The sequence below is a fragment of the Emys orbicularis genome, chromosome 19 (assembly GCF_028017835.1).
Source record: "Emys orbicularis isolate rEmyOrb1 chromosome 19, rEmyOrb1.hap1, whole genome shotgun sequence".
In the NCBI taxonomy this organism is placed as follows: domain Eukaryota; kingdom Metazoa; phylum Chordata; order Testudines; family Emydidae; genus Emys; species Emys orbicularis.
This window is the reverse complement of record NC_088701.1, coordinates 12,474,875-12,499,023: the sequence shown is the minus strand read 5'-3', so window position 1 is coordinate 12,499,023 and position 24,149 is coordinate 12,474,875. Positions and strand designations below refer to the sequence as shown.

At 46.2% G+C, this 24,149-nt stretch overlaps 1 protein-coding gene across 1 annotated transcript in view; it reads right to left on the bottom strand.

Annotated features, from left to right (window-relative positions):
• EVI5L (ecotropic viral integration site 5 like) overlaps window positions 1-23,830 on the bottom strand; it is a 57,362-nt gene extending 33,532 nt beyond the window's left edge. The window contains exons 1-11 of the mRNA XM_065419374.1: window positions 23,616-23,830; window positions 14,268-14,457; window positions 13,638-13,862; window positions 10,523-10,597; window positions 9,266-9,391; window positions 8,573-8,716; window positions 7,207-7,296; window positions 4,896-4,993; window positions 3,375-3,435; window positions 2,619-2,672; window positions 1,075-1,107 (exon numbers count right to left, since the gene is read on the bottom strand). Of these exons, the coding sequence (XP_065275446.1) occupies window positions 1,075-1,107; window positions 2,619-2,672; window positions 3,375-3,435; window positions 4,896-4,993; window positions 7,207-7,296; window positions 8,573-8,716; window positions 9,266-9,391; window positions 10,523-10,597; window positions 13,638-13,862; window positions 14,268-14,457; window positions 23,616-23,797 (1,278 nt within the window). The 5' untranslated portion in view covers window positions 23,798-23,830. The remainder of the gene's footprint in view (window positions 1-1,074; window positions 1,108-2,618; window positions 2,673-3,374; window positions 3,436-4,895; window positions 4,994-7,206; window positions 7,297-8,572; window positions 8,717-9,265; window positions 9,392-10,522; window positions 10,598-13,637; window positions 13,863-14,267; window positions 14,458-23,615) is intronic.
• Between the last annotated feature and the right edge of the window lie 319 nt (window positions 23,831-24,149).

Here is a 24,149-nt window from a genome sequence, read left to right as displayed (position 1 = left end):
TTTTCCAATTCCAATATATCTTGTTTTGAGATGGGATGACCACATCTGCACACAGTATTCAAGATGGGGGCGTACCATGGATTTATATGGAAACAATTTGAGGCAGAACCACCTGCCCCTGCAGGGCACTTTAGATCTTACTGCGCTAGTGGCATAGTTACAGTGGTAAGTCCTGCAGGAACCACAGTTATAGCAGGGACCCACTTTGTTCAGGTTTGCTACAATAGATCACAGGATGCACTCCCCACTCCCACCCTTGTGCCCCAGTGGTTAAAGGGACCCTAATGTGCTTTACAGCAGCTGGACATTTCTAGAATCCTCTAGCCAGGTATAGCAGACAGTGCTGCCCATATACTGCCCTCCCACACCTGACCCTGGCTCCTGGCTGATGTGGAGGGGCCAGCTCTGGGGCTGTCAGAATTACCTTCTCTGCCCTATTCAATGCTTGTCTGAAGACTAGCAACATGCATAACTTACAGTGTGGTGTCAGTTAAGCAGCAAGAATGGTCTTGCAGCTGAAGACTCAGGAGATCTGAGTGCCAATTCTCACCCTAGCCCCATGCTTGCTGTGGAACCCTGGGCAAGCCACTTCACCAAGTTTCCCAGCTGCAAAACAAGGATAGTCCTTTTCACCCACACTCTGCCTGCCTTATCTAGTCAGGCTGTAATAATTTCCTTAGGGGGGCCACTCCATGAATGTCTGCCTAAAGATCAAGGGCCAGATCCTCAGCTAGTATAAACTGAAAGTGCTCTATGCCAATTTACACCCACTGGGGATCTGGCCCTTTTATTTTAATAGAGCTTTGCTGATTTATAGCAACTGAGGCTCTGGCCTCAAAAATTCTTTCGAGTATGTGTTTCAGAGGTCTTTGGTGGGAGAGGGGACTTAAACTTTGTGATAAAGGAAGGATTCACTTGTAACCCTTTGAATCTGGTGTGGGAGTGCTGCTCTGACCCTGTATAAAAAGAAGTGGAGCAAATGCAAATCACACACACAGTGGGTGCAGCTGTTTTGTTTCTGGATTGAAATGTAAAACCAAGAAAGGAGAGATGAAAATAAAGGTTTTACAGTACCTGGATCAGTCTATCTGCCAAGGCAGCGCTCTCCTAGTGGAGATCCAGACAGGGAAGGAAAGATGGAGAAGGAAAGAAGAAAAGAAAAAAAAAAAAAGACACGACAATAACAAGGTCATTGCAGAAGCGCTCCAACCACAGCTAGAAGCACACAGAACAGCAAGACTTAGCAGCAGGAAGAGAACCCAGCAGAGCCCAGTGAGATAAGTGCACCCAAGAAGAAAAGTCTTCCAGATCAGCTAGGGTGGGGGAGTCCAAACTTTTTCACCCGACTACCTTTTGTTGCAAACAGTGGCAGCCTGCCAGAAGCCACCCCAAATCTGTACAGGAATTTGTCCAACAAGTGTCTCCCTTGATAGAAGGCTAATTGCTCGTTGTGTTCACCAGCAATAAACCTGCCATTGATTAGCTGGGTCTGAACCCTTCAGTTCCAGGGGGATAGAGAGCTGCTATGATGGACTTTAGGGCCATATGCTGCCTGCAGACCTTGAAGATGTTCTCAGTGATGTCCTACAAGATCGTAGTAATTAGCAATGGAAAATCCATGAGAGCCAGAGTCCTTACCACCTGGAAAGAGGATACTAAATACTTGATCTTGGCAAGTGCGGTCAGAGAGAGGACCTAGCATCTAGGGCCTGATTTTACAGAGGTGCTGAATGCTCACGTTTACCTGCTGAGGTGGATGGGAGCTGCAGGTGCTCAGCACCTCTGAAGATCAGGACGATAGTGCCAGAGTGCAGGACAGCAGTGTGGATAGGCTGGTAGATGACCCTCGGTCATGCATGGGGCCAGGAAGCCCTAGGGTAATCAGGGATTCTCTCTGGTTCTGTAGATTTTCCTTTTAAGCTTTATTTAAATCCATTTTGTAAATTTTTTACACAAGAACTAAGTAGTTTGAAGTATTTTACAGTGTGAGGCTGAGTGACAGAATTAGAGGCTGAGGTACAAAACTGAAGGGCAGGGCAATCAAATCAATTGCAGGCCAGGTAAATAAGTTTTAAAAGCCACACCAAAGTATGGTCAATGCCACATGGGCAAAGAAATCCGGCACTCTGCTCAGTTCCAGAGATACCCTTTTACAAGTGACCTCAGCATATCTTCACGACTTGGGCTCGACGCATTTTATTCTGCAGTTGAAGATTTAAAAAAAAACAAAAAAAACCAAAACAATCTAAGCATCAGTTCAGTGACCTGGCAAGTAAGATGTAAAGTGCTTTAGCATCTCATCCAGCTTGCAAGACATTTGAACACACAAGCATCACTTTAATAGTCACCCTGACAGTACGTCTAGTCCCTGCCCTTTGACCCGGCTCCAAAGCCTTCCTTTAGAAGCCATCACTATTGTCGACAGTGCATTAGACTGACATGCCAGGGAGTGGTGTGAGCTTATGATGCGGCCTACATGGCCTGGCCTAATGGTTGCCTTTCCTGGGCAGGTTGATAGTGAGCTGGGACAGGCGGCTGTGCAAGGCCTCGTTTTTGGAAGCCAGGCTAGTCTGGAAGTGGAGCAGGTGGATTCGCACACGGCCCGGCATGCCTCTCACCTTCTCCAGGGTCTCGATCCGCTGCTTCAGGAGGCGGTTCTCAGTCCGGAGCCTCTGCAGAGGAAGAAGCGAGACATCAAGAGGAGCTTCCTGTATGCAAGCCTGGGCTTATTAAATAGGGTGGGTCTGCCCTCTACTGGGAAGTAACTGAAATCACAGCAAGTGATGGACCAGAGACCTAAAGAGAACTTCTGGGCTGCAGAAAACCCTTTGCCAGTGCTTTGGGGTAGGCTCCAAATTCAGCCATAAGAATGAAGGAGGAGTAATCTCTTACATTTACATAGTGCCTTTCATTCCCTAGGAATCCAGACAGTATATAGAGAGATCACCTCAATCATCTCTGAAGTGCAGCTATCTCTGGGGTGGAACATGGCAGCTGTTTAACAGCATGCAGCATCACCACACAAAAAATGAAGGGGGCATCTGACTGAAGTTGCTGGGGGAATTTCAGTACCCAAGTGCAGTTAGCTACACAAATGTGAAAGGCCAGATGGGAGAGGGGAGCATCTGTGTTATGCTTATAAGAAGCACATGGGATCTTTTTCAGGGGAAAAGGTCTGTAAAGCTGTAATCTCTGTCCCTACAGGTCTAGCTTTGGATAATGGTGCTGGAGCACCAATAAGGAGCATTAGAGGCAGTGATCTGATGAGCTCTCAGAGTTAAACTAAGGTGGCTCCCATAACCTTTCCCTCTGTGTGCTGCTGTGATACAGACAACACTAGAGCAAGGAGGGCATGGAGCAAAGAAAGGACTTACTTTGATCTCAATCTGCTCCTCCATCTCTTTGTTTTTGATTGCAGCATACTCCTTCTCCAGCCTGAGACAGACATGCAAGCCAGGTTGGATCAAACCTGCTTCAGACCCACACGCCCCCTCCCCCCCCAGCAGAGCGCTCAGGGTCAGTGGGTACACCTGCAAAGGACAGGAGCTAACAATCTAGGCTGACACCACAACTCCCCTGCAGTGCCTTGTGCTGAGGCCCATGCAGCAACAGGCCACACATATTGAAGCTTCTGGGCATGATGGGGCAAATTAGTGACCCTGGATTGGGGGTTTTACATATATGCGGATTTTTACAAACACACTGCCTCACCCAAATCTTCTATTTTTAAGTGCCCTAGCTACATGGCTGAGGTCTTACACACTTGTAATCAACTTAAAGACCTACCACTGACACACTCCGGTCCTCAGCTCCTACTGCTTGCTCCTCAGTTGGAGCCACAATCCCAGAGAACTTGGCATCCAGATCAGCTGATGAGCAGCACAGTGGGCGGCCACAGGCCGAGGATCAGGATTTGTGGTGAGGAGTGAGCAGCAGCACAAGAGGAACAGAGAGCTTGTGTGCCTATGAGTGTCCCCAATACCATTCCTTAAACTCACCTCTCCAAGCAATCCTCCCCTGCCCCCGACTGAACCCTTTGGCTTGGTTTCATGGTTCTGCTGTTGGGTAACAATCTGTCTCTCAGTACTGTGTGCTCCCAAAGGGATTCTCCTTTCTGTCCCATCTTTTGGGGAAGGGGACAGTTTTGCTCACTACACAGTACTGTCAGAGCTGGGAAGACCCAGCCTGATTGAAGGGCACTAGTCATTCAGTCAATTTACAATAAGGCAGACCAGCTACTGTAGGCTACCACGGGGGTAGGAAGTAACTAGTCCCTTAACTGAACTACAAGAAAAATTGGAATAGGCCAATTTTGCCTGATCTTTATCTTTCCAGCTTCTGCACCCTCCTTCGTACCAAGTGTCAGGATGACTGTCCCCACTTAAGAGATTCAAATTGCAGGCTTCTATCTTCCAGGAGAGGAAGGCAGGAGGTCATAGCATCCCCTGCTTGCACAGCAGGAGATGGAAGTTTGGGGTAGGAGCTATACCCACTTCCTTGGATACACAAAATGCCCCCCCAACTCCTAACAAAGCCAGAGTCCCTGCCAAGGCCAAGCAGCTCTGCTGCCATCAGCCTGCCTTGTCTCTATAGTGCGGGAAAGCTTTCATGGCCTCCCACAAGCCCATCAGACTTGCTGTCAGAGAAGGCAGTAACTCCCTTGTTATTAGTGAGTCCTCCCGCACAGCACTCACTCATCTCTTCTCTATTTTCACTGCTGCTTGCTGTGTGGCTCTAAAGAATATCTAGAAGAGCCCGCAATGCAAGCTCCCTTTCTGTTCCCTGTCCTCCCGCTTAAGTCTAGCGCAGGATCCTCGAAACAGCACAGATCAAGGAGGGGTTTTTCTGCCAGTCGCCTGTCTAGGATCTTTCACAGGGTGAGGGAGCAAACTTACCTCTTCATTTTCTTGGGGTTGTATTTGACCTGGTATGCCTTCAGGATCAACTTGTCCGGGCAACTGTCGAACTGATGAGGAATCACCTTCTGGAAATACTGTGGGAAGGGAGCAGAGGGCAGGATGCATTTCTCTGAGCCCCTTTTGAGCACTCTAATAAATTCTACCCACTCTCCCCAAATCTCCTCCCATCCTCTTCATTCAGTACTTGCTTCCCCTCTCAAGCCAGAGCAGACAGCCCAGCAACTTGCCTTCCCTGCGCTACCTCAGCTCTAGTTGTGTCTGACCCTCTTGAGCAATCACGAGAAGTCTCTGACTAGTGACTACACCTTGGTGTTTCAAGTGCACCTGTGGAATGTGGGACTCTTTCTGAGCAGCACTTGGGTATGTTCAGGATCTGGAAAGTCTCCAAAGTTCCAGCTTCAGCAGCCAGGGAAAAGGGTGGGCAGCATAGCTGCATGAGAAGAAGCTGGATGGCTGGAGTCAGTAAGGGGGGGGGGGGAGATTTCTAGGAATTCTAGGAGGGTATTTCTAGGAATTCTGGAGGGGATTACACCCCTTCCCCCATTTATGGCCCAGGATCATGGACAGGCTCCTGCTGACAGGGCAGCATGGACAATGCACCACTCTTGGCATTTTTATAGTTCTTATCTTAACACCAGAGGGGTGAGTTAGGGGAAACTGAGGCACGGGCAGATGACATGACTTGTAGGCTCTGAGCTCCTGCACAAGGCAGGCACAGGAGCTTATCTAATACTGTCAGTTCCAAACACACAGAGGATGTTCATGTGTTTGGTCTCGGGACATCTCAAATCCAACAGAATAACAAAGTTATGCCTCATAGTGCCCAGGCTGCAGGGGGACTGAAAGGAAAATCACTGCAACCTAAGCAGGCCTGAAAGCACTTCTTCACCTTCTGTCTGGTGCATGACATGGACAGCACAGTGAGTTAGAGCTGTAACTGCTGTTGGGCCAGGCTCACAAAGCCCAATTGTATTTAACACTGTAATGCATTCTCTTGTGATGCAATTGTTTTATTCGCCCTTCCCACCAACTGCTTGGACTCAGCAGTGGGTCCCACGCAGCCAAGAGGTTGGTACTGCATCATCTGCAGTCTAAGCAGAACAAGAGTCACAGTTACTGGGCTGTAAGATTAACCCTGTGCATGGCACTGCTGGGATAAATCTTACACATTGCAGGCAACTATTTCACTGTTTGGAGAGTGAGAATATCTATTGGGGATTCTTTCACATCTCACCTTTGAAATTGTGCCTGAGGAAAAAGGGAGACTGCCTGTAGAAGTTGCTTAAACTCACTTTTCACAAAGTTCTGGACTCAGGTTCTGGGCTAGACAGGGACTAGAGGGTGGCAGGATGTAAGAGAGGCTGCTCAGACTCCTGGCCCACTGAGTTTCAGATGCATGGCAGGATGAGCCTCTTCAAGGCTGGAAGCACACCAGTGTTACACAGAGCAGTGTCACACCACAAGAGCTCCAGACCACTCTGTGCTGATGCATGGGCCAGTCACTAGGAAATGGGCTGACCTTGGGAGTTATACTGGGCATCTTCTATTTATACACTGGGTATGGCCAGCCAATCAGAGCTCAACAGGATTATGGGTAGAGCCCTACCAAATTCACAACCATGAAAAACACAACAGACTGTGAAATCTGGCTCCCCCCCGTGCAATCTGGTCTTGTGTGCTTTTAACCTATACTATACAGATTTCACTGAGGAGACCACAGTTTCTCGAATCGGGGGTCCTGACCCAAAAGGGAGTTGCAGGGGCATTGCAAGGTTATTTTAGGAGGGGGCGTGTCGCGGTATTGCCACCCTTACTACTGCACTGCTTTCAGAACTGGGCAGCTAGATAGCAGCGGCTGTTGGCCAAGCGCCCAGCTCTGAAGGCAGCCCCCCCACCAGCAGCAGCATGGAAGTAAGGGTGGCAATACCATATCATGTCACCCTTACTTCCTGGCCAGCAGCCACCGCTCTCCAGCTCGGAAGGCAGTGCTGCCACCAGCAGTAGCGCAGAAATCAGGGTAGCAGTATCACAAACCCCCCTGTACTATAACCTTGCAACCCCCCTCCACAACTCCTTTTTGTGTCAGGACCCTTACAATTACAACACCATGAAATTTCAGATTTAAATAGCTGAAATCACGAAATTTATGATTTCTAAAATCCTATGACCGTGAAATTGACCAAAATGGACCGTGAATTTGGTGAGGCTCTTTCTACCACAACTGCATGGCTGAAGTATAAACCCCTCCCTAGAGGGCAGTTTGAGTGCAATGTGGAGCTGCTCTGACCTGCGACATCCCCTCCATATCCAGCTGCATCAGCTCTGCCTGGTTGAACTGCAGGAGGGCCATCCCCACACGGAAGACGATCTCCAGCCCCTATGGCAAAGCACAGAGAAGTTTCAGCCCCAGACACAAGGCTCATGTGGCATTTGAGAGTGCAATAAAAATTAGGTGCCCAAGCTCTGGGCTGCAGAGAGGAGGAGGACAGGGAAAGGCACCCAAGGCCTGATTCTCATTTACAACCAGGCCCGGACATCACTCTGGCAATAAAAAGAGCCTTAAAGTAAATGTAATTTATGCCCACACTAAGCTCCCTTTACCCTGCCAGAGCAATGATGACACAAGAACTTCACTGCCAGAGCCACATAAAGGGGCCTTTAGCATAACTGAGAATTAGGCCCTGAATTTCTAGTGGGTCACACAAAAGCCTCACTGGGGGAAAATTGTGTCAGTTTCCTTAGGATCAGCTACAAGTTAAAGCTTACATCTCAAATTTGCACATACTGTGTGGTGAACCCAAACTCTGACCAGCTCAATGGTCCCTAAAGGCAACTTGCCAGGCTCAGGGAGGACAAACAACTAACTTGCAGAAAATGGGCATATGCAAATACCTCATCCTGAGTGCAGGTCTGGTCAGCCAGATCTAGGGTGACCAGATGTCCGGATTTTATAGGGACAGTCCTGATTTCGGGGTCTTTTTCTTATATAAACTCCTATTACCCCTACCCCATCCCAATTTTTCACATTTGCTGTCAGGTCACCCTAGCCAGACCCCTTGGATCAAGAAGGCTGACTAGGACCTATCTCCCCACAACTCCATGTGTTGCAGTTTGGCCACCGCTAGCATAGAAATGACTCCAATTTACACACACACACACACACACACACACACACACACACACACACACACCCCCCCCCAAGGATACTTCTGCTAATAGGGCCAGACTCAGTGGGGAGGAGTGAAGTGCAGTATAGGGCTCCTGCCACTAAGCTGTTCCCCTTGCTGGTCCATCAGGGCTAATCATTGCTGATTTTCAGTGTAATCTCATCTAGTCGCCCAGGAATGCAAGAGATTCAATGGGAGTTTGGGGTGCTCAGTGTCATTGGAAAAAAGAAAATCAGGACCCAGGTTTTTAAACACGTCAAGCACTGTGTAGCAGGGAAACCCCTTTTTTATTTTACAAGGCAGCCTAAGCAAGATCTAACGAGGTTCTTCTATTCAAGCAGAAAATGCAGCTGTGTCTTGTTCTCAATTAATCCCTCCCAGATGCTAGCATCGTTGCCTTTGAACACTGCACTGAGAAAAGCAGTATCAGAAATCCCTGTGAGCCCATGCTCATGCCCCCAGTCGTCCTGGTATAAAGCACTTTACCTCATACATGAAGATGTCAAACACTCGGGTGGCCACAGGCAGAGGGAAGGTCGTGAGGAAGAGGGTGAGAAACCAGGACGACGAGTACATGGAGGTGAGGAAACTCTGGGAGCGGAAGTGGATGTTCAGCTCAGGCAGCTGCTCCTGAATATGAGAAAGACACAGCAGACATTTTACTACCGCTGATAATTACAGCCAACTGGGTCCCACCATCCCCTCTGGGATATGGGAGTCTCTTGGCCAGAGGAGGCTCTCAACTATCAGAGCTAAGGACTCCATTGCAGGAACCAATTCCATTAGCCGCTCCGGTCTTCTCTAACACTCCCAGGGGAATCTGGAAAGGAGCCAGACTTCTCCAGCCTGGATTCACAAACCATTATGTGCACAAAGAAACTACTGGCCAGTTCCCCATACTTAGCCTGCTACTGCTCTGGATCACATGGTCCAGGGAGGGATAGCTCAGTGGTTTGAGCATTGGCCTGCTAAACCCAGGGTTGTGAGTTCAATCCTTGAGGGGGCCACTTGGGGATCTGGGGCAAAAATCAGTACTTGGTCCTGCTAGTGAAGGCAGGGGGCTGGACTCGATGACCTTTCAAGGTCCCTTCCAGTTCTAGGAGATAGGATATCTCCATTTATTTATTTATTTATTTATTGTCTAAGCTACTACCACCCTGGTCTCCTCGCTGTATTTACCTGCAGCATGTACTCAAACTGGTAGATGCAGAGGCCCAGCTCAGCCATGCTGGGTTTGAATAGCTCTCGTAATCGATATTCCTGCATCAGTCGCACAAACACACAGAAAGCCTCTTCTTCAGGCATCTACAGGTGCAAAACGAGACAAATCCCACATTAGTCTTGCAACAGAACCCGGCACAGAACCGACCCAGAACGATGCTCTAACATAGATCAGACAAACACTTGTTACGAGAGGTGGAGCAGCTTTACGTAGAACAATGCGTTACATTTGGGTTTGATTCCTGACACTTCTGGGCAGTGATCACGTGGAAACAGCAGGAAAATAGCTTGGCCAGCGACTGCTTACATAATCCCACTCGTATACTGACTAGTACCTTGCCATGCTGGGCCCTCTTCTCCCCAGTAGGTCTACATTGATTTTACTTGTCATTTGTACAGAGCATACAGTAAATTTATGCTGGACCTTACAAACAGATTAGTCTGATCTAGAAAGGTTCTAAAAAGGTGAAGGGGAGGCCCAATGACTTTTCTCCACCCACCCCCTTCCATTCCAATTTTAGGGATCACTAGTGTGAGATAAGGGTCAAAACAGGCACAGAGGAAACAAAGGAATATTCAAAACATTTGCCAAGTGGTTTGCTGATTATGAGAGGAAGCATCTAAATTCCTGGCCAGATGCATTAAGTGTGTTGATTCACCTGTGAAGTGTTTCAGAGGCATTTCCAGCAGAGCTTCATGACAAAACAAGTACTGTACTTAGCTTTTCTTCTTTAAAAGTCCTTCCTTAAAACCCTCCACGGCATATGCTTCACAGAGTGAGGTGGTGGATTTGGGCTTTTAAACAGGCTTTGCTTTGTTACACAAATGCAGGAAGGATGTCATATTTTATGCTCAATGTCAATGGAAAATTCCTGTTCCCTAATAAAGACACTCTGGCACCTGAGAGAGGACACTTTCCAGAAATGGCAGAGAACTAGAAACGAGTCAGCACAGCTCAAGCTGGCTGCATTCACAGTCCAGAAGGTCACTAACTCTGGTCCCAGGGTTTGCATTTGTATTGACAGTGCAGTAAGCGGCAGGGGTCCTTTGAGTGAGCCATTAAACCAAGTCCCTTCTGCCAAGTCTCGGGGGGAAGTTAAAGATCCTGTGGCATTTCCACAGCAATTAATTGAATTGGGAAGAGCTTTGGGCTAGCAGCTTTGGTGGGACAGGTGCTGCATAATCTCATGCTATATGATCTCCACTCACACCAACCTGCATTAGCAGCAATCCCACGATGAATGCGCTGCCCTGACAATATCCAACCTCACGGTCCACTAGGGAATAGGCCTGGAAGAGAGAGTGCTTAAGTGTGATGCAGGCAGGGATACGGTCTCTAGAGTCCTGCAGGGGAGCTAGAGAGCTCTGACGGAACATACTGAGACACAAGTGATAATTACTTAGAAGAGAGCATAAGGGCAAGGAGTAAGGCAACAAAACCAAGGGTCATGGGGGTTGGAGGCCAGAGGAAGGAACTTGGGAAAGGATACTGCTTTTTAGGACCAGGAAGTAGCTTAAGTATTTCTATGCAGCCCCCCCTGCCCACACACATGCAGAGAAATGTATCTCAGATTAAATTGCCTGCCTACAATGTGCTCTCCTGTGCCCAGGGACTGCAGCCAGCAAATGTAGTGCTTTAAATACCATAAAGCTGCATTAACGGTCTATAGCAGGGTCTGATAAGAAACAGAACTTATATCAACATCCAGTTACTGTCAGAAAAGCAACTAGGTAGAAAGAGTGCACTTGCCAAACACACATGGGACATTTAACAGAGTCTAATATGCGCCCACTGCAGCCACATGTATTCCAATGAGAGTCCAGCCACAGAATCATAGCACAAATAGCACTCGCTCTCTCTCTGCAGGTGCAGAAGGACTGATTTCTTGGAATGTAATGAAGTTATCACTACAGATTTAAATTAAATCCACAGAAAACTTCAATGGAGGGTGGGGACAATCTATGCCTTTCCCACAACAGTTATTCAAAGACATGAGAAAAACTAAATAGAAAAGAACAAACAAGCTGAAGGCCATAATCAAAGATTAGGTCCCATTAACATTTAAAGGATTCCGTTCTCTCCTTAAGCCAGGCCACTCACAGCCACTGATGAGAATGAGGAGTTATGTCCCAATACGGGAAGAAACCTGCCTGCATAGCAAAGCAGCTCCAAGTCAGACTCTCAACCTGAAAGCTGAAGAGAATCGCTGTGAAATGCATGTGGAGACAAAGCTTTATATTACTAGCCTATCTAAGCTGCCCCCAGGTAATGGTCAGTATGTTTGTGACCAAGGTGTCATTTGTGATACCACGAATGGAAGGCAGCCTCTGGGAGGTAGGGCTGAAAAAAATGGCTACTAAAGGACAGAAAGAAGAGTGGTGCATTATACATGTGAGATGCTGTATTTATTTTCCCTCAAGGGCTTCCAGATCACAACTGCTCAATTCCCAGCACTAAGTTTACTAAGATTTCTGTAACCACCAGTGCTTGCAAACTCTCACTGGGAGGTGATGTTCAAGTGGGTTCTCCCTGCCTCCACCCTTGGCCCCAGTAACAGAGATTTTACAGTTGGAATTTACCAAACAATACTGTTGAGGCATGAGGCAGAATCCAGCTTGTTCTCTCATAGCTGGATTGGCTCCTTCAGGACTCTGATGTTTCCACAGAAGTCTCAGATTGGTGTCGAGGCCACTGGAAGTGAGTTTGTGGGCTCAATTGGCTTGTCGTAGACTACCGTGCACCCAGAAACCATCATTGCAATTGACCTTCTGATTGGGAGCCTCAGAGACAACCACTGAATGGGCTATGGAGACTGGAGGACCCCGAAGTCCCTCAAGAGTCCTTCTAGAAGAAGGCAGCATATTGGCAGGGGAAGTTTGTATTATGGCTGCCCATGGGGCGTACCCGTTTTTGGTGAGATAATATCTAGCTCTTACACAGCACTTTTCATCATAGATCTCAAAGTGCTTTAGAAGACTTCAAACTCCAACACCTTTACATTCCAGAGGAATGGATGTGCTTTCATCCATTATTTAATAATTGAGACACTTTGCTGATGTGCCACCAAAACCATAATTTCACCAGAGAAAACTGAAGAGCTTTAAACCACTGTATACAGCCCTCCATGTATTTATGCAACAAGAGATAAGAACTGATACCGAGACTGTGGCAAAGGTCCTGAGATTGCAATGAGAAACATTAAAGGGAAATTGCCTCTCATTTCTCAGGTGCTTTATTAGCCCCCTCTTTCTAAGCCCATTTTCCTTATTTGAATGTCTCTTTCATACTGTGTCTTTAACAGGCAAAACCACACTCAGTGTTTTAAGGGGAAAACATGCTGCAGTGCTTTGCAGTCGACAGGGTGTTTTCATTTAATATGCCTTCACAGCTAGAAGAACAACTTGGTATATATGGTCCCTTCTTACACCATCTCCCTAAGTCAGATGAAACTGACAAGTTACCCAGGTTCCTGTTAGCCCTGCAAGACCCATAAAGTTACAGCAGAGCCAACTGGATACTAGTCTTCCTCATCCTGTCAGATATCATCATTGGGGAGGATATGAGGGGTTGGAGGAAGAGAGTTCCCTGGCTGAAGTTGTCACTAGCTTCTCACCGATGGGTCAGGACTATGAAAATGATGGGGAAGATAGATGGAGGAGGATACTCTCTGGAGAACGCTCTGTAGCCCAGTTCCCTTGAAGTATTTAGTGATATCGGCCCTCCAACATCTTTGGTACACAGTCAATACAGGCTTCACACAAGAGAACCTCTCCAACCCCTTATTCTGTACATACCCACAGGTTTAACCTTCCCAGATCCTTCAGATAGCGTCCCCTGCCTGGTGTTATTCCTCTAAGCATTCCCTTAGCAAGCAGCCCTTTCTCTGGCACTGTCTCTCCCTCCTCCTGACTAGGAAGTACCTGTATTTTTTAGGGCTCAGACTCCTCTGACTCCCAGCATGCTTTGCTAAAGACTACTAATAGCCCGGGGTCCCTCCCCTGTTCTAACAGTGAGTGAAATGAGATGGATCACACCCTAACCTGAGATAGGCACAAACTCTCTTCAGACTACTTCCTAATAAGACTTTCTCATATGGGGTGGGGTTGAAAACCCCAAGCCCTGTAAGAAGCGTTTACTCTGTCACATACCTGGCATTCAAGGAAGTGAAATGGAATTTACGTATCTTCCACTGAGTCACTTTTCTGACTGTAAGCCCACTTTGAGAGAGTGAAGTGCTTGCATCATATGCTGCCATGGCTCACATACACAATCTGCTCATATGCTAGATACTGCCCTCCAATGTGACCATTACAGGTGGCTCCTCCTTACCTTCATGACGTTGAAAAGGACCTCTTGGCCTAGGCTGTCCTGTCCCTTGAAGAACTCATGCTCAGGATATGTGCGGGCTATATCCCTCCGGATCAGCTTCTCGCAGGGGGAAGACATCTTCAGCAGCTCTGAATACTGGTTCTTGACAGGCATATCTGTGGCACTGCACAGCAGCTGCCATACGATGGCTCGGAAGTGGTGTGGGATTCCTTTCCGTATGAGCTCCTGGCGAAAAGCAAGGTATGGCAGATCATGAGGCAACATGGGAGAACGTTTCAAAATCCTGGTATTTTATATGGCCCCTCTTTGTGCCACAAGAGGTGAGTGGGGTTCAATCCTCTGCATGAGCTTGTGCTGATGCACTTGCTGGCAAGGGTTTGGGATGCTGCAGAGAGCCCTGAAGAGGATCCATCCCTTCTCACTTGTGATTGAGATCGATAGATATGGGGGTGAGTAGGGAAAGAACGTTTGTGGCTCTAACCCTGTCCTAGGACTTGCCACAGAGGAAATCAAGCCACCTTTGACCCTGAAAAGGATCTCAGGTTTTGCTGGGAAGGAGCTTGGGGTGGGGGTGGGGATGTCTGTGCTATCAGCCTCTCAATTTCTCGCTAACCTGCCCTCTTTCCTCACCTTCAGCAGTTTCTCTTTCTTCTTCCGCCATTCGTCCCATTCGTTGACAATCCTCCCCCATAGGATCCAGGTGTCCTCCTCGAGGTGGCTTAGGTTTGAGGAGGCTGAGGAGCTGGAGACTAAGGAGGAGCCGCTGTTCCTGCGGGAGCCATTCATGGAGCGCATGGACTTGGAATCTGCTTCCAGCAGCCTGCAAGAGATGCCATTACCATGGTGAGACCAGAGCTACTGCCACCCCTTGCAAGAGATGCCACCACCATGGTGAGACCAGAGCTACTGCCACCCCTTCCCAGATTCCACGAAGCAAAGCCACAAGGGCAACAACCAAGCAACCATCCAAGCCACGCAGCAAGACCACCAGAGCAAGCCTGTCCCCTCGGTGCTCTACATCACATGCAGGGAGCTAACACTCCTCATCCAAAAAGAAAGCTTCTCTGCAGGAAGAAGAGCTATTAAAGTCACCAACCTCTGCAGCAAAAGCAGAAACAGGAGGGAGCATTTAATGGGTTACTACATTTTATTTTTAAAAATAAGAGTTCAAGTTTGTGTGTTTCAGGAAGTGATTTGGACTCAAAGATTCCATCATGGAACACAGACGTTTTTTGTCAGGGGATCTTTTAAGAACAAAGTTTAACTAGACTCGCAATAGAGCTTTTTGAGAGGGAATTTACACCAGGAGTTACTCCTAGGGGAATTCTGCGCCAAAAAAAAAAAAAAAAATCAAAAATTCTGCAAAATTTATTTGCAAAACAACACTATATAATCAAGCCAGATTCAATTATTTCAGCAAGTAGGTCTGTAACAATACAAACACACAAAATTTCCCCCAGGAGTAGAGAGTTAAAGAAACTCCTACAACAACGCAGTTCCTGTTTCTCTGCCCCCTCCCCTACAGAGCCCAGCCAGGGGGCCAGACACCTCTCCTCTCCTCTCCCCAGAGCCCAGCCATGTCCCATCCCAGCCCAGACACTCACACCCCCTCAGAGACCAGCCACAACCCCCTCAGAGACCAGCTGCAACCCCCTCCTCCGCCCAGACACACTCACCCTATACCCCCAGGAGGCCAGCTGTAGGGCAACCCCCACACCCCTGACACTTACACCCTCTCCCCTCCAGAGCCCAGTTGCAACCTGCGCCCCCCAGCCCAGACACACACACTGCCTGCCCCCCTAGAGGCCAGCTATGGGCGCCCTGCCCCGACCCAGGCATTCACACCCTCTATCCCTCTGGATCCCTGCGCTCTAGGGGTAAACAGCCTGATGCTGGGTCCCAGTTTCCTGCGCACCGCTGCCTCCTTCCTTCAGGGCTTGCTGGGAACCCTCCAGTTCCCTTCCCCCTACCCCCGGCCTGGTCTTCTATTTGTGAGCTGAGCTCTGCCGGGTCCAGCAGCCCCTAGTGGCGGCTAGCAGCACTGCAGCCCATTTCGGGGGGGGGGGGGAAGGAGGAGGAAATTCTGCGTGCACAACATTCATTTCTGCAAAATTCTGCATTGTGCAGTGGCGCAGAATTCCCCCAGGAGTAAGGAGTGCAACCAGAGGCCAGGGCAAACCCTCTGTACTCCTGTGGGAGGATCTTAGAATCTGTCAATTTCCAATTTAAGCTCTTTAACCCTTCTTGTTTTCTGTTTCAAAGGAAGATACCAACCTTTAAATACAGTCAGAATGAACTGGCAACGTGAACTCCAGCATGTCATCTTTTGCAAGTCACTTTAATAATCTGTTTTGATACCCCTCTTAATCTAGCTGGAATGGGAGGGGAGGAGCTATTCAGCACATTGCTACTTTTAAAAATAGATTAAATGTAAACCTTAATGTTATGTTGTTAGAACACAACACATTAAAGTTTACATTTCATAAGGGAAAGAATAACTGACATCAGCCTATGTACAACACAGCCAAGTTCACTTATTCCTGGGCCCTTGATCTGACAACCCTAATGCTAGGGGCCTTTGCATTTAAATTGCCTAGGAAAACAGAAGTCTGGAGTTAATCAGTGCACATACTTTCCACACTCCTCTGTGGCTTTATGTATTCTTGCTCCACTGCTGAACTCTCATGCCCTGGCCTGAAGGAATTCTGATCAAACTTAAAAAAAAAAAAAAAAAAAAACTTTAAAAAACTGCCTTTGGGCAGAGATCAAACTAGAAGGTATCAGACTAAAAGGTGAATGATTCAGAAAGTGATGACCCTGGATTACAGGGTGTTATGATAACTGAAGATGTCTGGAGACCTTACATAGGAGATATTGGCAAGAATCAGAGTCCTTTCACTCCGTGTCCATGGCACTTAGGGTGACCAGACGTCCCGATAAAACCAGGACTGTCCCAATTTTGAGGAGTTTGTCCTGCGTCCCGACCGAAGTACGGTATTTTGGTTCGGGCTATTTTTTTTTTTTTTAAACCACACTCACCCGTCCGGGTCTTCGGCGGCATTTCGGCGGCGGGTGCTTCTGTCTTTGGTGGCAAGGTTTATTACCCGCTGCCGAAATGCCGCTGCAGACCGTCAGCGACTGAAGGACCCTCTGCTGAATTGCCGCCGAAGACCTGGACGGGTGAGTGTAACAATTAAAAAGGCGCCCCCCCTGCGGCGGTCCCGATATTTTCCACTTAGCATCTGGTCACCCTCATGGCACTTAGCACAATTGGGCCCCAACCCTGGCTGGGGCTACTGTAACATTAAATTATTATTCCCTTATGATGCCACCACGTGGCCATTTAATATAATTGCAGGCTATGTGGTGTAAATCGGCATAGCTCTACTGAAGTCAATAGAAACAGGGCAATTTAAATCAGCTGAAATTCTGGTCCTACATTTCAGGATACCGAAGTGTTTTACAGAGAAACTGTATGCAGTGTTGTAGTTGCGTTGGTCCAAGGAGATTAGAGAGACAAGGTGGGTGAGGTAATAAGACCAACTTGCATTGATGAGAGAGAAGCTTTTGTGCTTACAGAGAGCTCTTCTTCGGGTCTGGGAAATTTAAGCAAATTTGTAACTTTGCAAGACACAAAAAATCATGGATTGAACGGACACTGGATTTATGGTTTATTACAACTCCTATATCCCCCCCCCCCCCACTGGAGAGGTGTTAACAGGCCACTTCACCTTGAATGGTCCCTTGAAATGTGTTAACTGCTTATGCTAAACAATCTGTTCCACCTTGTATTTAGCTGTGACACTCTGAGTACATTTCCCAGATCTTAAGAAGAACTCCATGTAAGCTCGAAAGCTTCTCTCACCCCAACACAAGTTGGTCTTATTACCTCACCCACCTTGTCTTTCTTACAAGGAAACAAAGGCAAAGCAAGAAGAGAGCTCTTCTCCTTTCAGTGAAATGCTACCATCCCTGGGATGGGGCACAGCAGGTATTTAACAGCACACAGCAACACTGTGCTACAGTTTAGGACAGGAAATGAAGATGAGCTACAAATTAAACTGCACAGGGAGTTTTAAGCATGCAAGATACAGTAACCCAATTTGTAATCTGGCCAGGACAACAGAGATATCACCCCCCCACTCTTGCTAGAAGTACCATTGATCTGCAGCCACCACAAGCAGACAGGACCTCTGCTTTCCATTTCATCTGAAGACAGAGTCATTTTTTAACAGGATTCTGCATTTTCCCTCCAGTCACTCAGACAATAGAGCTTAGAGCTGGTCGTGTTTCCTTTTAAACATTCAGCAACTAAGAAATCAGATGTGCTCAGGGACACTCAGGTACGCCCCCTCAGAGCAATCAGAGAGGGAAGGAAATCTACAACTGAGCTACAGAGTCCGATGCCTATTGGGGCAGAAATGGGTAATGAAAGTGGCTTTTGTTATCTGCAGCACAAGCTAGGGCCGTATAGAGTGACTTCCTGATTTGAGACTAATAGTTACTCTTAATATAGCATTAAACTCAGCAATGAACCTGAACAGAAAAGGAGTCTCCCTTTCTAAAAATTCTCAACGTCACTTTAAGAAAAGTCACCTTCTTGATGAAAAGAACGTGGCATATTATGGGACTGAGTGGGACACAGAGAAGCAGAATGGAGGCAGTTTCAGTGCACAGGGGATACAGTATAGTTTCAGGGGACATTCTAAAAGATGGGAAAGGGTATTGAATCTGGTGCCTTTCTGAATATCAGTTCATCCTACCAACAGCTGCACCTTTCTGCTTTCAAGTTCAGCTGGCAAGGTTGTCCGCCATTTTTTGATTCAGTGTCATCAAATTAGGGACTGATTGATTGGCTGCTGAGGAACAGGGAGAGGAAAGTCTGAGGAAACAGGATGATCAGTACCTGGCAAGGTCAGTGTCCCCCATCCTCTGCCTCACACTGTAATTCCTCCCCCTCCCCACCACAAACTGCATCCCCCAGATGTCACCCTGTTGATAGGAACCTCCTCCAGCAGCATCCTTGCCATAGCGCAATCAGAGATCTAGGAGAAGCATTTGCTTTTGTGGCCTGGATTCTTTGAGACAGAGAATCATAGACTGAATTGTTTGCTAAAGTCCCTCCTGCTACAGGGGGAAGATTAGCCTCCGACTCATGATGAAAGGAAGGAAAATGGTATTTATAGGGTCAGGGCTGGAACTATGCAAAGCCAACAGACACAGATTCCAAGGCCAAAAGGCACCTTTGTGATCATCTAGTCTGACCTCCTATATAACACTGGTCATAGAACTTCCTCAAAGCAACTGTGGTGCCCTCAGAATGGTTTTACCAGAACAGACCTCACTAACAAAACCATTCATTTTACACTCAGAAAAAAAATCTCACCTGGAGAATGAGAAGAGGCCTGGGGATGGAACTCAGGTTGGCAACGTGGCCATTGTGCTGCGTTGATACTGAGTGCACATACAGGGATTCACATTTGCTCTCGTGGGGTGTAGTGCTGGGCACTTGGTCAGAATCTCCTGTTAGCAGGATATGCTTCTTGCCAACGCAGAGTAGAAGATAATCAATTACTTGCTTAACTCATCTCCACTACAAGTTTAACAGTGGAGATCAAAGTTTTAAACTAATTATTTTTAAACTTTGAAAATTGCATTTAAGCACAGGAGATGGGATTTTTTTTTTTTTTGAAGCAAGAATTATCTGGACCATCTTTTACTAGGGTAAGATGCAGCACATGATGTTATTTCAAATGGTCCTTGGCAGATACTTTAAGGAAATAACTTTAATAAAGTCCTCTTCAACAGATCCTCTAACCCATATGGTGGGTCACAATCCATTAATGGGTCATGAGAAGGCCCCAGGTGGGTGGGAAGGAGAATAAGCCCACCCTGTGCTCACACCAGAGCAGCTCCTGTCCCATGGGGGTGAACCTGGCTCCCTGCTCTGGGAGTTGTGAGCTGTTGCATGGGGTTGCAGTGCCACTCAGGTTTGGCCTGGCTGCGGGGTGAGTGTGGGTGGCCTTCCACTCCAATCCAACCCTGCCTTTGAGGCCTCCCCTCTGCACCTGACTGGGATTAGGGTTGCAGTGCCAGGATGGAGTGTGTTGCTGAAGGTGGTCAGTGCCTCCTCAGTGGGGCAAGGAGGAGGAGAAGCTGGCAGAGGAGTAGAAGAACGCTGGCATATGATTTTGGCCCCCACATGAATTTGGATCCTGTGTGGGTCACAGAAAAAAGGCAAGATGCAGTTAGTGGGACTTCTTAGTAAAAAGTTTGGGAACTCCTGATCCTAACTCCATCCATCTCCTACTAGGGATGTAAAATAGTAAACAGTTAACCGGTAAGCATTAGTCTTACAGGTTAACTGCTCTAACCATTAACCCCAGCTGCGCCAGCCGGAGCAACCTCAGCCCTGGGGCTGCTCCAGCTGGCCCAACCCCAACCGCACCAGCCCCAGCGGTTAACCGGTTAAACGATATAATTAGGGGTGTCAATTAATCGCAGTTAACTCACACGATTAACTCAAAAATTAATCATGATTAATCGCACTTATAACAATACAATACTAATTGAAATGTATTAAATATGTTTGGATGTTTTTCTACATTTTCAATATTGATTTCAATTACAGAGTGCTCACTTTATATTACTTTTTATTACAAATATATGCACTGTAAAAATGATAAACAAAAACAGTATTTTTCAATTCACCTCATACAAGTACTGAAGTGCAATCTCTTTATCCTGAAAGTGTAACTTACAAATGCAGATTTTTGTTGGTTACATAACTGCACTCAAAACCAAACCAGTGTAAAACTTTAGAGCCTACAAGTCCACTCAGTGGTGCTTCTTATTCTGCCAATCTCCAAGACAAACAAGTTTGTTTACATTGACAGGAGATACTGCCTGCTTCTTATTTACAATGTCACCTGAAAGCGAGAATAGACGTTCGCATGGCACTTCTGTAGCCCGCGTTGCAAGGTATTTACAATCTAGATATGCTAAACATTCGTATGCCCCTTCCATCTTTGGCCACCATTCCAGAGGACATGCTTCCATGCTAATGATGCTCATTAAAAAAAATAATGCATCATTTAAATTTGTGACTGTACTCCTTGGGGAAGAATTGTATGTCTCCTGCTCTGTTTTATCCACATTCTGCATATATTTCATGTTATAGCAGTCTCGGATGATGACCCAGCACATGTTCGTTTTAAGAACACTTTCACAGCAAATTTGACAAACACAAAGAAGGTACCGACGTGAGATTTCTAAAAATAGCTACAGCACTCGAACCAAGGTTTAAGAATCTGAAGTGCTGTCCAAAATCTGAGAGGGACGAGGTGTGGAGCATGCTTTCAGAAGACTTACAAGAACAACACTCTGATGCAGAAACTACAGAACCCAAACCGCCAAAAAAGAAAATCAATCTTCTGCTGGTGGCATCTGACTCAGATGATGAAAATGAACATGTGTCAGTCTGTACTGCTTTGGATTGTTATCGAGCAGAACCCATCATCAGCACGGACGCATGTCCCCTGGAATGGTGGTTGAAGCATGAAGGGACACAGTGTATCTTTAGTGTATCTGGCATATATATCTAGCGACACCGGCTACAACAGTGCAATGAGAACACCTGTTCTCACTTTCAGGTGACATTGTAAACAAGAAGCCGGCAGCGTTATCTCCTGCAAATGTAAACAAATTTGTTTGTCTGAGCAATTGGCTGAACAAGAAGTAGGACTGAGTTGACTTTGTGTCAAGTATCAGGGGGTAGCCGTGTTAGTCTGTATCTACAAAAACAACAAGGAGTCTGATGGCACCTTAAAGACTAACAGATTTATTTGGGCATAAGCTTTCGTGGGTAAAAACCTCACTTCTTCAGATGCATAGAGTGAAAGTTACAGATGCAGGCATTATATATATACTTTATATACACACACACACACGATATATATATATATATATATATACACATATATATATATACACACATATATATATACACACATATATATATATACACACATATATATATACACACATATATATATATACACACATATATATATATACACATATATATAATGCCTGCATCTGTAACTTTCACTCTATGCATCTAAAGAAGTGAGGTTTTTACCCACGAAAGCTTATGCCCAAATAAATCTGTTAGTCTTTAAGGTGCCATCAGACTCCTTGTTGTTTTTGTTTGAGTTGACTTTCAGGCTCTAAAATTTTACGTTTTATTTTTGAATGCAGGGTTTTTGTTTACCAAATTCTACATTTGTAAGTTCAACTTTCATGATAAAGAGATTGCACTACAGTACCTACATGAGGTGAATTGAAATATACAATTTAATTTTTTTACAGTGCAAATATTTGTAATCAAAAATAAATATAAAGTGAGCACTGTATACTTTGTATTCTGTGTTGTAATTAAAATTAATATATTTGAAAATGTAGTAAACATCCAAAAATACTTAAAATAAATGGTATTCTACTGTTGTTTAATCGCACGATTAATCACGATTAATTTTTTTAATCGCTTGACAGCCCTAGATACAATTTTAATCGTTTACACGTACACGGTTAACTTTTAAAAACAATATTTACATCCCTATCTCCAACAGGCTGCAGATTACAAGGTTTCAGCAACATTCTTGTGCTTTGTTAAAATGCAGCTATTTGCTTTGTTTCCCAGAGAATCATCAACTGTTTGTATGGACAGTTGACAAAAGAAGTTCCAGCTGCCATGAGTTAAATTACCATGAGTGTAAACACTAAAGTCTCCCCATTCTAAAAAAGAACAAGCTGTGGAAACACCCATATCTCACAGGGAAGTTGATGCCTTCCCTTACCCCTTTGTTTTGCAAACTTGAGCTGCGCAAGGCTCTTTACGCTTCCAGCGTCCAGACCTCTCGTGTTTGGGACAGATGTTAAAGACAACACATTCACTTGTATTATAAAAACTCAGAACCAATAACAGAATCATTCCCAACAGAAACTGAAGATGAGGCAGATATTAATCAGGAAATGGGATGCCATTGCCTTTATCCTTCCAGAGAGCTTTTGTCCCAGGAAAAATGCTACAGACCAATTTTATTCCTTGGATGCTCAGAGGTAACATCTGTCAACTTTAAGGGGACTCAGGTGCATGTCTCCAAGGGCAGAATTTGGCCCAAACTAATTAAGCCTCACAACCCCTCTTTGGGGAAGGTAAGTATCATTATCCCCCATTTTCAAGATGGGTAAAACAAGGCACAGAATGGTGAAATGACTTGCCTCACGCTACAGATTAAGAGGCAGAGTGGGAAAAGATGTTCAGCCCCCAGTTTTGCAGACCAGATAATTGGTCTGTTACTGTGGACACTATGCACTGTGTGAGGTGGAGGTTTTCTGTAAACAGCTACCCAAATGGAACTACACCTACCATGGAGCAAGTGGTAGGCACCTCAAGATAGATGAAACATCAGAAAGAATGAGATCAGCTGGACAGAGTAACTCAAGTGATTGGCCGAAATATATGGCACCTTTCACTTCTAGATCACTGAAGCAAAAGTGACCCAGTTTAGTAAAAACTCTTGGTCACTACCATTTATCTTCTGACTGCAGGGGGATCTCTGAAGTGATCTGTTGGTGGGGGGGAAGGAAGCTTGCATACACTTGCCACTAGCACAAGACTGTCAGTCGCAATTGATGTCTTGCTGATAGTTAGGAGTGAGGCGAAGGATGGTATGGGCCTTACAGGCCAAGCTGTCCTTTCACCTGAAGAGGCAATCCCTCCAGGTCAGGGCTGAGACACATTGCTGGAGCACTTTAGCAGTATTGTTCTTTGGTGGTTTCACACTACGGTTCAGATACAGGTGATGACACATTGCACACTACAGCACATACAGACTCCTTGAATTATAAATTACCACCTATCGGCCTTGGCCTCCTCAGCAACAAGGATACACTAGAACTTTAAGCTTCCCTCACCTGTTCTGCTCCTCCAACTTTGCCAACAGCTCCAGCTCATCTGGGCTTAGGTTCTCTGAATCTGAGGTGGGGGAGCATGCGGGCGCAGAGTTGACAGAAGAAAGAGCCTCGTGGGAGGAAGAGTCTGGGCTGACTGCCGGACTTGCCATCTCAGGAAGGCTGAGGGTATCAGGGATGTTCATTCGCAAAATCCACAGGAACACCCTTCAGGAAAGTCAAAGTTTCATCTGGAAGTGAACAAGCAGCATCAATACACATGGACAGCACCAGAGTCTATACAGGAACTCCTCACTTAATGTTGTAGTTATGTTCCTGAAAAATGCGACTAAGCGAAACGACGTTAAGTGAATCCCATTTCCCCATAAGAATTAATGTAAATGAGGGGGTTAGGTTCCAGGGAAATTTTTTTCACGAGACAAAAGACTATATTTTATATATTATACACACACACACACACACACACACACACACACACACGCGCAGCATAAGTTTTAAACAAACAATTTAATACTGGTACACAGTGATGATGATTGT